We start from the raw sequence: 14,150 nt of genomic DNA, 5'->3' as shown, positions 1-14,150 counted from the left end.
TTACAACAATATCCATTTCATGTATAAGGGAATAATAACACTGTAATAAACAGATAATCTCTTTGGAGGAGGGGAGAAGCTCATACCATATTCATCCTCAGGGTCTACTGGAACAGCTGGATTTTAATGGTTGTTATTAATTATTAAGGTTTAATGTATCTGAGCTGTTAAAGTATGCCTTGCATTTTTTAATATTGTACAGGAAATGGGAGAAGGAAGCAGAAAGGAATGCATGAGCGTTCAATTAATTCCAGAAGCACCAAAGAATGGTTTATAAATATACTAATCCTGGGTTGAGCTTCCATACTCAAGGAGCTTTCTCATTTAGCTTCCTATAGTCATAACTATGATGATGCCAAAGGGACAACATATGCATTGTGACATTATGACGCTAGCCCTGTCCTTTTGCACTTGTGTTGTGACATTGCACACAAGTGCACAAGCTGCCCAGAGTCACCCTCTGGGGGAGATAGGCAGCATATAAATTTAATAATAAGTAAAATAAATACATAAGGGTGGAGTTTGGACAGCAATGCACATTTTGTCACTTGTTCCTCTTACCATCCTTCTGCAGACACCTTTGTCCTAAGGCTGCTTATTAATTTTGTCTCTAATAATAATACTAGTAATATTTAATCATTATTAATGATTATTAACTTTTAAAATAGTGTTCAAAAACTTCACAAGTGTGATCTAATTGCATATCAGCCATAAGGCAGACTGAAACTGATTTGCTTAATATCACCTAGTGATTCCACTGCAGAGATAAAACTGGGAATGGGGAATTCGTTGATTGTTATGTTGCGACACTTCAGAAAAGTTTTGTAGTGGTAGCAGGAAACTGCAATTCTGTCCTCAAATGTGTGCTTGGCACCTTTTGGAAGGCTGTCCTGTTCTTTTATGCTTTTAATATCAGCAGGTGACACCTAACATTCTGCTACAAGACTTTCAGTCACACAATAGAGCGTGTCTTACCTCTCTTCTTCCCTTCTTATGCCTAAATCTGCTCTAGAAGGTCCCATTGTGCTGATAAATGGATAACAATGGGTTTCATCCAATTGATCCCTTTTCATCAGCAACATTTAAACTATTTTTATACTGCTTTTCATTGCAATTGTTGTTATAAATTTGGTTCCCCCCCCCCATTTTTAATTAAGTATTTAGGCTTGAGGCTAAATAGGAGGTAAAATTCTATAAATATTTTTTTTAATTTTTAAACTATTAGAACATAGTTATGTTTACCTTTAGTGGATCCCTCAACAGTGTGTTGTGGAACTAAAGTAGATTCCTGTAGAGTAAAAGACACATGTTTAAAATAACCTTGTTATAGCAATATAAATAATATCTGATCATCTAACATTATTTAAGAAGTTTCAACCTGTAATTCTGTGCAATACACATATTTACTTGTAATACCAAATAGTTCTGGTCCACTCTTTTGTCAATGCAAGAGCTCTCTAACATTCAACATTCAAGGGATTTCTGAATTCTGCTTAATAAAATTGATCAAGAAAAAGGTTAAGTTGATCACACAAGAATTCCAGTGAGCTAGCCTGGATATCATTTACACAATGACTCCTAGCCTCATTATCAGTGTGAAAATCCACTCTTTAATTAGAGGCAGATTCTTATCATGATGAAACTAGTCTAAAAACATTCTGAATACTCTCTTTTTTATTAAGCATAAGAAATGTTGAATCATTTGTATAATTATCAGTCTTGCAGTGTTTGTGACTGATCAATTTAATACAAATTAGTTAGAGCAGCCTCATATGGATTTGCAAAGAAAACAGGAGCACTGTCAAGCCTCAACAGATTTTTGCATATGATTATTGGAATATGCTGTGCTTGACAAGTCAAAAGGTATGTAAACTTCCTTTAGTTTATATTTTACCATTATTTGTAATTTGAAATTCCAAATTAACAACATTTTGAAAACTGAATCTATCAGAATTAAGAAATGATTATCATTCACAACATTCTTTATACACATCTGGGTTTCACCTTGTCATCCACCTTATTCACTATATATGTGACACTGTTAGATGAGAGCATCAGGACTTTGGGCTTTATTGACATTCTTTTTCATATATTATCAGAGAACTTAGTCACTTACGGAATAATTTGATACCAACAACTAGTGATAATTCTGTCTTCAGTCTTCAAATTCCATCTCAGGACTGACTTTGAACTGCAGATTTACATCTAGTCTAATTTTTGGATTTTCTTGATCCTTTCCTATTGCTTTGATTGAGACATCTTGCATAAGGAAGAGTTCTGAAGAACTAGAAAACGTTATTCAACTAGAATACTTCTTTTGTATTATGTATTGGTCTTAATGGGCTAATAAACTGAGGCTTAATCTTAACAATGTATTACACTTAGTGTACACTCCAGATTCAGCTTTGTATCTGGAGGCACAATATAAAGAGTAAGACTATACAAACCACTTGCAAGGATGCTTTGAACCTACTCTGAGTGCTAAGATAAATGCAGGAAAGGGGTTCAAAGCAGTCTTGCCAATTTTCTGAGAGATGTAACCATGTGGATGTTCTAACCAGAGGCTTGAAGGGACACTAATTGCTTTGCATGGTCTCTTTTAGAATGGTCTGGACATCTGTAATAAACAGGAGTGTCAATTGTTTCTGTTCCTAAAGAAATTAGACCTAGCCATAGTGACACATACCTTAGTTTCAAAGGTCTAGTTACATCTAGACAGCATCACTCTAATGTGTTTTATTTGGAGCTTTGAAGAACCTTTGGAAACTGCATTTGGTCTAGAATGGGCATTCTGATGATGGACGTTCACAGGCAGCATGATAACCAGTTCATTTCTGGTTACCATGAAAGTGTTAGTGATGACCTTAAAGCATTAAAAGGCTTTAAATCCTCCCATATTCAGAAATCAGATAAAGATGCTCTTTTCTACACTTCAAATGATATAACAGGACAGGCTAAATTGCCTTCTTAAGGGCTACACATAATGGAACTTCCCTTTGTAAGACAGAATTTCAACTTTCCTGTTGGCTGTTTACTAGTTGGTGAAAACCTCCTTATTTAAGGATGCATTTCTTTTACATGGAATGTAAATCATTTTGCTTTTTATGATATTTATTTATAGTATTAATATACATTCCCAATGGTATACGACAAAGCAGTATATAACATAAAATCCATAAACTATCCATCCATCCCAGTGTCTGTGAACTGGCAACAATTTTATGGTAAAAATTACAGATTAAAAGCTTTATGAAACAGTTCTATCTTCATGATCTTCCTAAATGCCATCAGGAAGCATGCCATTTGGATCTCTTAGGATAGATTATTACACAGGGGTGGAGCCATAATAGAAAAGCATTGTCCCTAACCTCATAGAAGTAAGGGACTCTCAACATCCTTACTTGGGAAGAATGGACTGAATGGGTTGGTTTTACTGGAAGAAGATGGTTCTGGAGATACTGAAGTGCTGAGCCATGAAGGAAAATCACAGCATTTTGAGCTGTCTTTGGAAGTCTACTGGTATTAGCTACTGCACAGCACTTGCAAAATTAATGTTAAATGGCTGCAATGACTCTCACTCTTCAGTATGCAGGCCACTGCATTTGTATCAACTGTAGCTTCTGGATAATCTTCAAAGGCAGTCCCATGTAGAACATGTCTTAAAGAAATGAAGGAATGAGTTACTGCTGCCAGAGTCTCTCATTCTAGGAAGGGCTAAAAGTGAAAGTCAAAGGTGGGTCAAAGGTTCCCCCAGCCACAGTCTCCATCTGCTAATCAAACAGTAGCCATGAGTCCAAGAGAACTCCCAAGCTGTGCACCTGCTACTCCATCCACATCACAACTAGAGTTGGGAGAGAGCTAGGTGTTTTCAGAAAATAGTAACTCCACCTTGCAGGGATTCTTCATCAGCTTGTTCCTTCTTATTCAGTCCCTCAGAGCCTCCAGATACCAGATTGACTTCCATTGCATCTCCAGACTAGCTCCAAGTGGAGATGCATACTGACAAGTTTTCAGACTGAACTGGCAGATGACCTCTCACAGAAGCTTCACATGAATGTTTAAGAGCAGAAGAAAGAGACAGGTGAACCTTGTAGCATGTTATATGTTAGCAACCACCAGGTTGATCTCTCCTTCCCTCCACCATTCTGGAAGGAGTAAAATCACTGTAACCCAATGCCCCCAATTTTCAACTTTTATAGGGAGCCCATACAAATATCATAATTAATGTTAATGAAGGCTACTGAGAGGTCTAGAAGGACTGGGGGGGGGGCATTCCCACCCAATCAGGTCTCAACTAAATCTATCAACTACAACAACCATTCAGGGCCTGAAACTAACTAAAAGTGATCTAGATAAGCTGCTTCTTCTAACCACAGTCTCACCGCTTTCTCAACAATATTCCCTAAAGAGGAAAGGTTGAAGACTGAGTGAAAATTGTTCAAAATAGCTGGAACCACAGAAAGCTTGTTCATGAGGAAGACATTACAGTGATTGTTACTTAAGTTATTTTCAAGACAGCCAGCACTACTCCCTCCCTCTGTGAAGTATTGACTCTCTCTGAGATCCAGCTGATCATGCCCAGCCAGCTTCCTGAAAGAGTCAAATGGGGTAAGGATACAGTTTACAAGGGGTGGGGCCAATAATGCTGTATAGTTCTGTATTCACTTTCTCAGAACTAACAAACCAAAATTATTCCCAAATAACCTCGTAGGATCTTAGCCCAATTATCTTTTCATATTCTGCCCAAGTGGAATGTAGATCGGATTATATCTGAGCAACTGTATTAGTGAAATGTTAGTCAAACGTTGCACAAGTGGCCTAAAGTGAGCTCTTCTTGCCTATCATTCCTTAGAAGGGAGGAGATCACTCTAAATAGTGCCACTGAAGCACAGTCTGCTGATGCAATAAGGACAGAAAAATAGATGCTTTGCTGCCCTTATTGCCATGGTGTAAGCTCAAGTCTGAGCTCTTCTCTGTGTTTCGTGAAACTCGCTTTTGGTCTTCCTCTCCCATTGCTCTATGTGTCTCATCAATTGTTTCATTCCTTGGAGATCCTTGATAAACCAAAGAGCAAACAAGGATTAAGAAACTGGGAGAGAGGCAATCTCTAGTCACCTCTCTATTTTAGAGTTTGACCACATTTTCAGTGGAATTGCCTCCATATTATTGGGGAAACCCCAATGACCTACCAGAATCGATCTGGATCAATGAGGCATTGGGGTCAATTATCTCAAATAGGTCTTCTCACTCTGTGGAGGGTGGCTGTCTTGGTATGTCTCATCTGGATATTGCCTTATATCAGTTTTTAGTTAGATAAATATAAATATACACATCTTAAAATCTTAACCTGGGAGTTTTCTTCCGTACTCATGGGATTCATATCTCCATAAACATCAATAATGCTTTCATCACTTTCAGTGACAGAAGGAAGATTGGATGCTGGAAGAGATCCCTTTTTAAAAGTGGATGGTGGAAAATGGCTAAGGAAACACAAATAAACATTGTTTAAAAAATAAAAGCAAACTAAATTCTCATCTTCTTGTTTAGAATGCTTTTCCCTTCATAATTTTGATACATGGACTGGATATATGTCTCATCAATCCTAGTTACCCTGAAATCTTATTGAATAGCTGCCTTTAGAATATAAATCAAATAAATAATTATGTACATATCCATTTCCCCCTGGAAATTACTTTCAAATTAGGTAGTTCTTTCTAGTCTTCTTACACACACACACACACACACACACACACACACACATCTTTGTGTCTCTCCTGTTGCAGTAACTCTATGCTTGTTAATTCCTCTCCCCCCTTTCACTTATTTCCTCACCTCAAACCAAACAGTTAATATGAATTTTAAATCTGGTAAGACCTGTATCCTACAATCGATGAAATTGCTTTGATTCCAGCTCCATTAACAAGGGAAGACTTGAACTGATATTTCTATTTATATAATAACTGGTCCACAGTACATAAAATATAACAGAAGGATATGGTACATAAGTTTAAAAGTCCTTCAAATATTAAAACATCCTGAAGGCAGTTAACTGCAGAAATGATGTTCTATTATGCTTCAAAAATATCCCTCAAACTCTAACATAATGTCAATCCATGGGAAGTTTTGGTATATGTCATGGTGTATTTATAGGGGACGTGGTGGTGCAGCGGCTTAATGACGCTGAAAGTTGCTGGCCAGAAATGGTCGACGCTTCAGCGGTTCAAGTCCAGCCTTTGTGTTAGCAGGGTGAGCTCCTGTTTCCTCCCCAGTTCCTGTAAACCCAACAGTTCGAAAACTCACATGAGTAGATAAATGGGTACTCTCACTCCAGTGGGAGGAAAAATGCAAAAAGGAGTCGGGAGCAGTTGCCAGTAAGCGCGAAAAACCGTGTGTGCCCGAAAAGGGCACGAAGCAACGGAAACCCTGCCTCCTGCGCTCGCCAGCTGGGCTCTGCTCTAGGAAGGAGGCACTGGCAAACCAGTTCCGAAACACCTTGCCTTGAAAACTGCAAAGGACTCGTCCAAGCAGTCACTGCAGAGTCGGTAACGACTGAGCGCAGATTAAAAAAAAAAAAATGGTGTATTTATTTCTAGAGATGGCTTATTGAAAAATTGATTATGTGTTGTTAAGTTGGTGTCAACTCTTAGCAATCACATAGAATGATATGTTCCCAACCTGGCCCTTCAGATTTTTCAGTGTTGTAATTGAGTCTATCCACCTTGCTGGTGGCCATCCTCTTCTTCTCTTTCCTTTCACATTTCCCAGCATTAGAGCCTTCTCCTGAGAGCTAGACCTTTGTATAATGTGTCCAAATATCATAATTTGAGTCTGGTCATTTATACATCAAGTGAGAACTCTGGATCGATTTGTTTTATTTGTTTGTTTTCTTGGCTATCTATGGTAATCTCAAGAGTCTTCAACACTAACATTTAAAAGTATCAATATTCTTTCTATCCTATTATCACAGGGAAAACCACTGCCTGAATACTTCTGATCTTTATAGGTATATACATGTCACAGTTTCTGACAATTCTTTTTCAAGGCCTTCATTGCTATCCAGCAAGTGCTAGTGTGCAGCATATTTCTTGACTGTGGTTTCTTCAAACAAACAAACAAACAAACAAACAAATAAATAGCAGAAGCTATCTACCACTTCAATATCTTTTTTGTCAATTCTAAGTCTGGTTGCTGTACCTATTATCATTTATTTGGTCTTTAATTTTAGCCCTATTTTTCCACTGTGTTCCTTGATTTTTATTACTAGAGCCTGCAGATCATTTGTATTTTTTCATCTATGAAAAATATATTTTTAAAACAAAGATTTTTTTAAAAAAATGAAAAATTATATCACTACTAATGTATCAGAAGATGAAAAGTTCCACACCTAGGAGCTGTTATAATAGCATTCCACGTTTTAAAAAAGTATAATCGTGATATTATGATAGCTTCCTGTTGATATACCCAAATAATATTGAAATATAATATTATTTAAAGTGGATTTCAGTGTTTTGGACATCCATCCATCCATCCATCCATCCATCCATCCATCCATCCATCCATCTACTGAATTTGTCACCACCCATCTTGTTAAATGACTCTGGCAGTTTACAAAACAATTAAAATCAATTAAAATTACAAAATTACAATAATAAATAAAAAGATCCAAAATAATTGGCGATCACTCAGGAAGCGTCATTGAGGTGCTAGCCAATCCCAGGATTGTTATCCCCCCATGCAAGCTGGCAGAGCCAGGTCTTCAATTTTTTCCAGAAGGTTGGTAGGGTAGGGGCCTGCCGCACTTCTGGGGGAAGAATGTTCCAAAGGGCAGGGCAACGGCAGAGAAGGCTCTCCTCCTGGGCCCTGCCAGTCTGACAGGACCCGCAACATGACCTCTCTGCCTGACCAGGTGGGACAAGTTGATGTGACAGGGGTAAGATGGTCCCTCAGGTAACCTGGACCTATGCCATGTAGGGCTTTAAAGGTGATAACCAACACTTTGAATTGGACCCAGAAGCAGACTGGACCCCAATGCAGTTCGCGTAGTAAAGGTGTTATATGCGCTGTTCTTGGGGCACTCAAAATTATCTGCGCGGCCGCATTTTGGACCAGCTGTAGCTTCCAGATACTCTTCAAAGGTAGCCCCATGTTGTGATGGAAGGCATGAGTGGGGAGGATTCCTGAATGGAGCTTCAAGGGTATACGGAGGGGGAAGTGACATTCCAAGCATCTCCTCAGCCCCTAGCTGGACTGTGTGAAAGTAAGGAGGAAGAGACTGGCCCCTCCCTAAGGGCTTGATGGTTATAGTTGTTCTCGTTGGGGAATTGGAGTTAGTCTGGTGAAATTCTGTCTATTGGGTAGTAGCTAATAAAGAAGCTGAGCTGATTTCCGGACAGTCTTGTGTGATTCTTGGGCTGAACCTGACAATGTAGAGTGCATTGCAGTAGTCTAGCTGTCAGATGACCAGGACATGAGGCTCCTGATCCAGGAAGAGGTGTAACTGGCATACCACACAAAGGTGGGCAAAGGCTCTCCTGGCCACGACTGCCACCTGCTCCTCGATTAGCCCCCAGATTATGCACCGGGTCTGTCTGGGGCAGTGCAACCCCATCCAAAACCAAAGATGGTAAATCCTTGGATACAGAGGGGCCTCCAATCCATAGCCAGGGTTCAGCTGAAGCCTGTTGCACCCCATCCAGACTCTCACAGCCTCCAGGCACCGCAGGTCACAGCATCACTCACCTCACCCGGGATGGAGATGTATAACTGGGTATCATCAGCATATTGATGATATCTCATCCCATGGTTATGGATGATCTCACCCAGTGGTTTCATATAGATGTTAAAAAGGAGCGGAGAGAGTACCAAACTCTGGGGCACCCCACAAAGGAGGGGCTGCGAACTGGACCTCTCACCCCTAATCAACACCGGTTGGGATTGACCTTGGAGGAAGGAAGAGAACTAGCGCAAAGCTGTGCCACCCACTCTCAACTCCCCAAGTCAACCCAAAAGGATACCATGGTCGATGGTATCGAAAGCCGCTGAGAGGTCAAGAAGAGGAAAGATGGATGCACTACCCCCATCCTGCTCCTGTCAGAGATCATCTATGAGTGTGACCATTGCTGTTTCCATCCTGTATCCGGGCTTGAAACCTGACTGAAAAGGGTCCAGATAATCTGTTTCCTCCAGGATCCTCGGGAGTTGCAATGCCACCACCTTCTTAACCACCTTCCCTAAAAAGGGGAGATGGGAGACCAGACAAAAATTGTCCAATATGGTGGGATCCAGTGATGGCTTCTTGAGGAGGGGGTATACCAGTGCCTCCTTAAAGGCAGTTGAAAACACCTCCTCCCTCAAGGATGAATTCAACATTGCCTGGACCCAGCCACATGTCACCTCCCGGGAAGCTTTAACTAGCCAGGAGGGACATGGATCTAGTTGACAGTTGGTGGCATTGATTGTCCGGAGGACCCTGTCCACTTCCTCAGGTTCAACAGGATCAAACTGTTCCCAGATAGCAGGGTAAGAACATACCCTGGGCATCCCTACAGACCATGCCTCACCCTTGGTATCCAACTGGAACTGGATCTCAGTGATTTTATCCTCCAGATGCCTAGAAAACTCCTCTGCATGGCCCTGTAAATGGGCTACGGAGCCCCCCTTTCCCAAAAGAGATTGAGTGTTCTTGAACAGGGCTGCCAGGTGGCATTCTGCAGATGCAACAAGAGCAGAGAAATATTGACGTTTCACCACTCTTACCACCACAAGGTAGGCCTTAATAGCAGCTCTAGCTTGTGTTCCGTCGGGTTCGGTCCTTGTTTTCCTCCAGTGGCACTCTAGATGTCTTTTGACCCTTTTCAAAACCCTCAACTCCTCCGTAAACCATGGGGAGTGTTGGGTTCGATGGGTCAAGAGAGGTCACACGGGCACGATTTTGTCCAAGGCCTTGGCCGCTTTTCTATTCCAGGTAGCAGAAAAGGCCTCCACTGGACCTTGCAGCAGACTCTCAGGTATAACCCCCAGCTCCCTTTGGAACCCAACTGGGTCCATCAGTTGTTGGGGGCAGACCGATTGAATGGGTCCTACCTCCCTGCAAAGGGGAGTAGCATAGGAGAATCTCAAGGCCACCAGGACATGATCTGACCATTACAACAGGGACAGATGTAATTCCTCCTTCAGATCAGATTGCCACTGCTCTGACAAGAAAACCAAGGCCGGTGTGAGACCACTGTCCCGAGCTGGGTCATGGATAAACTGGGACAGGCCCATGGCTGCTGGCACGCCCCAGGGATGGCACATTGAAGTCCCCCAAGACCATCAGTTTGGGGAACTCCACTGCCAGCCCCGTGATGGCCTCCAGCAGTTCAGGCAGGGAGGTTGCTATACAGCAGGGAGGCTGGTACAGTAACAACAACTGTGCTTGCGAACCCAACTTCAGGAACAGGGTCTCACAGCCGGCTACTTGTGGAGCAGCGCCCCTGAAGGCCAACAGAAATCTTACATTTCCAGATAAGATTTTTGAAATTAACTTTTACAATACTTTTTACATTTTTATAAGACTAAAATTACCCTGAAATAAACTCCTTTCATTTCTCTACATTACTCCCATACTTCTTAGTGGTATACTGTAATTAAAATAATATTTATTGTATTTATTGCCATAATACAATACTGAGTTAAACTCACTGAAGCCCACTGATTGATCTACTTACGTATCTCTTGGTATAGGTATAGCAGAAAGTCTGAAGTTCAGAAAAGGACTAGCAAGCTCAATAAATTGTTCTGGCTTTTTAATCACAATTTCTGAAAAGAAACAACAATCACAACAATAAAAAGGAGAGCACTGAAATGCAAGAAATAAATGTCCCATATAGAGGCAATAGACTCAGTTCATTACACTTGTTCTCTGGAAGGTCAACACATTTGGGATGTTAGGACAGCCATTCCTATTTCATCCAAAAGTAAGAAATATATTCACCTAATTATAATACAAATTTCCATAAATCTACATATACAGTGGTACCTCGGGATACGAACGCCTCTACTAACGAACTTTTTGGGTTACGACCAGCTCCGGCCGCAAAAATTTACCTCGATGTGTGAACTCTGCCTCGGGGTACGGCCATTTTTCCGCCCTGACACGTGGTCCGCGGCCATTTTCCCGCCCCTGACACGTGGTCCACGGCTGTTTTCCCGCCATGCCCGGCCGTTTTATCGCCGCGCCCGGCCGTTTTCCCGCCGCGCCGCGCCATGCCACGCCACGCCCGGCCGTTTTCCCGCCGCGTTGCGCCCGGCCGTTTTCCCACCGCACCGCGCCCGGCCGTTTTATCACCGTGCCGCGCCTGGCTGTTTTCCCACTGCGCCACGCCCGGCCGTTTTATCACCACGCCACGCCCGGCCGTTTTCCCGCCATGCCGCACCCGGCCGTTTTCCCGCCATGCCGCGCCCGGCCGTTTTCCCACCGCGCTGCGCCCGGCCGTTTTCCCGCCGCGCTGCACCCGGCCGTTTTCCTGCCGCGCCGCACCGCACCTGGCCGTTTTCCCCTTGCGCCGCGCGGCACCCGGCCATTTTCCCGCCCCTGATGCGTGGTCCGCGGATGCCAGAACGGATTAACGGTAATTACATTGAACCTTATGGGAAAATTTGCTTCGGGGTGCGACCAAATTCGGAGGGCGGAACCGATTAACCGGATTTACATTGAACCCTATGGGGAAATTTGCGTCGGGTTACAACCAACTCGGGATACGCCCAGAGTCACGGAACGGATTAAGTTCGTATCCCGAGGTACCCCTGTACTAACTTTACATATAGATGTATGAGAAATAGTTTCTTTAAATTAAATACATGTATAATACATGATAGCATATTGCAAAATATTATAACTAAGTAAACATATCCTTTTCAGTCTATTGTACAGGTTTAGTTTATTGATGGGCAATTTCAAGACTCTTTATATATTTATCATATGATAGTGATAATTAAACTTCATTTGGATTGGATAACCCTTCTAATAAGAATTGGTTATTTGCCTGTAACTGCAGCTCTTTGAATGGTCATCTGCAAATTCACACATAGATTATGCGCCTGTTCTAAACAATGCCCTTTTCAGAAGTGTTTAGAACTTATAGAACTGTTCTGCTAAAACCCCAACTCCCCATATATACCTTGGGACTAGTGAGGTTAGGGCAGGCTGTGTAGACTTAAGATTCAAGTGGAAAGTAGTTACATTAGGAGAATCCTGCTTGTACAGAATTTACACATTCAAGCCAGTGTAACATAAGCTGATACCTGGTTGTGCAATGGAACCTTTCCTTTAGCACCATTTGGACAGGCTAACCTGTATAGAACTGCCCAATCCTCAAGATTCATTTTTGATGGTGGAAAGAAGACTTCAGGTGGGGAGGGGAATTACTCCCCTATCCACTCATTTTAGGGAACTCATTTCATTATTAAGAGTACTTAACTGAATACTACCTGCCAAGACTGATTCTAGTTAGTAACACAGCAGTTCTATTCTGAACTAAATGCAATTTTTAAACTGCTTTCAAGGACAATGTAGGCAAATTGGAGTATTTGCAGAAACAGATCTTTTTGTCACAAGAGCCTTTATTATAATACAGTACATCTGTTATTATTTGAGATTCCATTAGTTTTTCTTGCTCTGTACATTACCTAATATACACATATGAAACATATTTCAAATAAATTTACTGTGCGAATCACACATATGGGAGTAATCATGCAAAGTCAAATGCTTTTCATTTTTAAATGGTTATATATTATATCAGTATTGTTCTTGGGAACAATCTTCTAAATCTTCAACATTATTTTATCCTATGTTGCAGAGGATGGGGTAAGAATGGCAGTGTGCATAAAAAGAACTGCAGTAGGGATTTATTCCCCTTCATGGATAACTGCCTTGTCGTGGCGAAGGGGCTTGTGTAACTCAGTGAAGCCATGAGCTATACCGTGCAGGGCCACCCAAGACGGACAGGTCATGACAGAGAGTTCTGACAAAATGCGGTCCACTGGAGAAGGAAATGGCAACCCACTCCAGTATCCTTGCCAAGAAAACCCCATGGACAATGTTAAAAGGCTAAAAGATATGACGCTGGAAGATGAGCCACTCAGGTCGGAAGGTGTCCAATATGCTACTAGGGAAGAGCGGAGGGCAATTCCAAGTAGCTCCAGAAAGAGTGAAGTGGCTGGGCCAAAGCTGAAAGGACGTTCAGCTGTGGATGTATCTGGAAGCGAAAAGAAGGTCCGATGCTGTAAAGAACAATATTGTATAGGTACCTGGAATGTAAGATCTATGAACCAAGGCAAGCTGGATGTGGTCAAACATGAGATGACAAGATTGAACGTCGACATCTTGGGAATCAGCGAACTAAAATGGACGGGAATGGGTGAATTTAATTCGGGTGACCACTATATCTACTACTGTGGGCAAGAAACCCTTAGAAGAAATGGAGTTGCACTCATAGTGAATAAGAGAGTGGGAAAGGCAGTAATGGGGTACAACCTCAAAAACGACAGAATGATCTCAGTGCATATTCAAGGCAAACCATTCAATATCACAGTCATCCAAGTCTATGCCCCAACCACTGATGCCGAAGAAGCTGAAGTTGACCGCTTCTATCAAGACCTACAACACCTTCTAGAACTAGCACCAAAAAAAGATGTCCTTTTCATCATAGGGGATTGGAATGCTAAAGTAGGAAGTCAAGGAGTAATCAGAATAACAGGCAAGTTTGGCCTTGGAGTACAAAATGAAGCAGGGCAAAGGCTAATAGAGTTCTGTCAAGAGAACAAGCTAGTCATAGCAAACACTCTTTTCCAACAACACAAGAGACGACTCTACACATGGACATCACCAAATGGTCAATACCGAAACCAGATTGATTATATACTTTGCAGCCAAAGATGGAGAAGCTCTATACAGACAGCAAAAACAAGACCAGGAGCTGACTGTGGCTCAGATCATGAGCTTCTTACTGCAAAATTTAGGCTTAAATTGAAGAATGTAGGGAAAACCACTAGACCACTCAGGTATGACTTAGATCATATTCCTTGTGAGTACACAGTGAAGGTGATGAATAGATTTAGAGGATTAGATTTGGTAGACAGAGTGCCTGAAGAACTATGGACGGAGG

At 41.7% G+C, this 14,150-nt stretch overlaps 1 protein-coding gene across 1 annotated transcript in view; it reads right to left on the bottom strand.

Annotated features, from left to right (window-relative positions):
* Nucleotides 1-14,150, bottom strand: part of ADGB (androglobin) — a 109,650-nt gene that overhangs the window by 61,597 nt on the left and 33,903 nt on the right. The window contains exons 12-14 of the mRNA XM_088141781.1: nt 10,710-10,800; nt 5,348-5,480; nt 1,243-1,288 (exon numbers count right to left, since the gene is read on the bottom strand). Coding sequence (XP_087997907.1) covers nt 1,243-1,288; nt 5,348-5,480; nt 10,710-10,800 — 270 coding nt within the window. The remainder of the gene's footprint in view (nt 1-1,242; nt 1,289-5,347; nt 5,481-10,709; nt 10,801-14,150) is intronic.

This window comes from Python bivittatus, unplaced genomic scaffold, assembly GCF_059951505.1.
Source record: "Python bivittatus isolate LINGU-HERP-01145 unplaced genomic scaffold, Pbiv_v1 ctg000020_np1212, whole genome shotgun sequence".
NCBI lineage: Eukaryota > Metazoa > Chordata > Lepidosauria > Squamata > Pythonidae > Python > Python bivittatus.
Note: the sequence above shows the minus strand (reverse complement) of the source record. Positions and strands in the feature narration are given on the sequence as shown.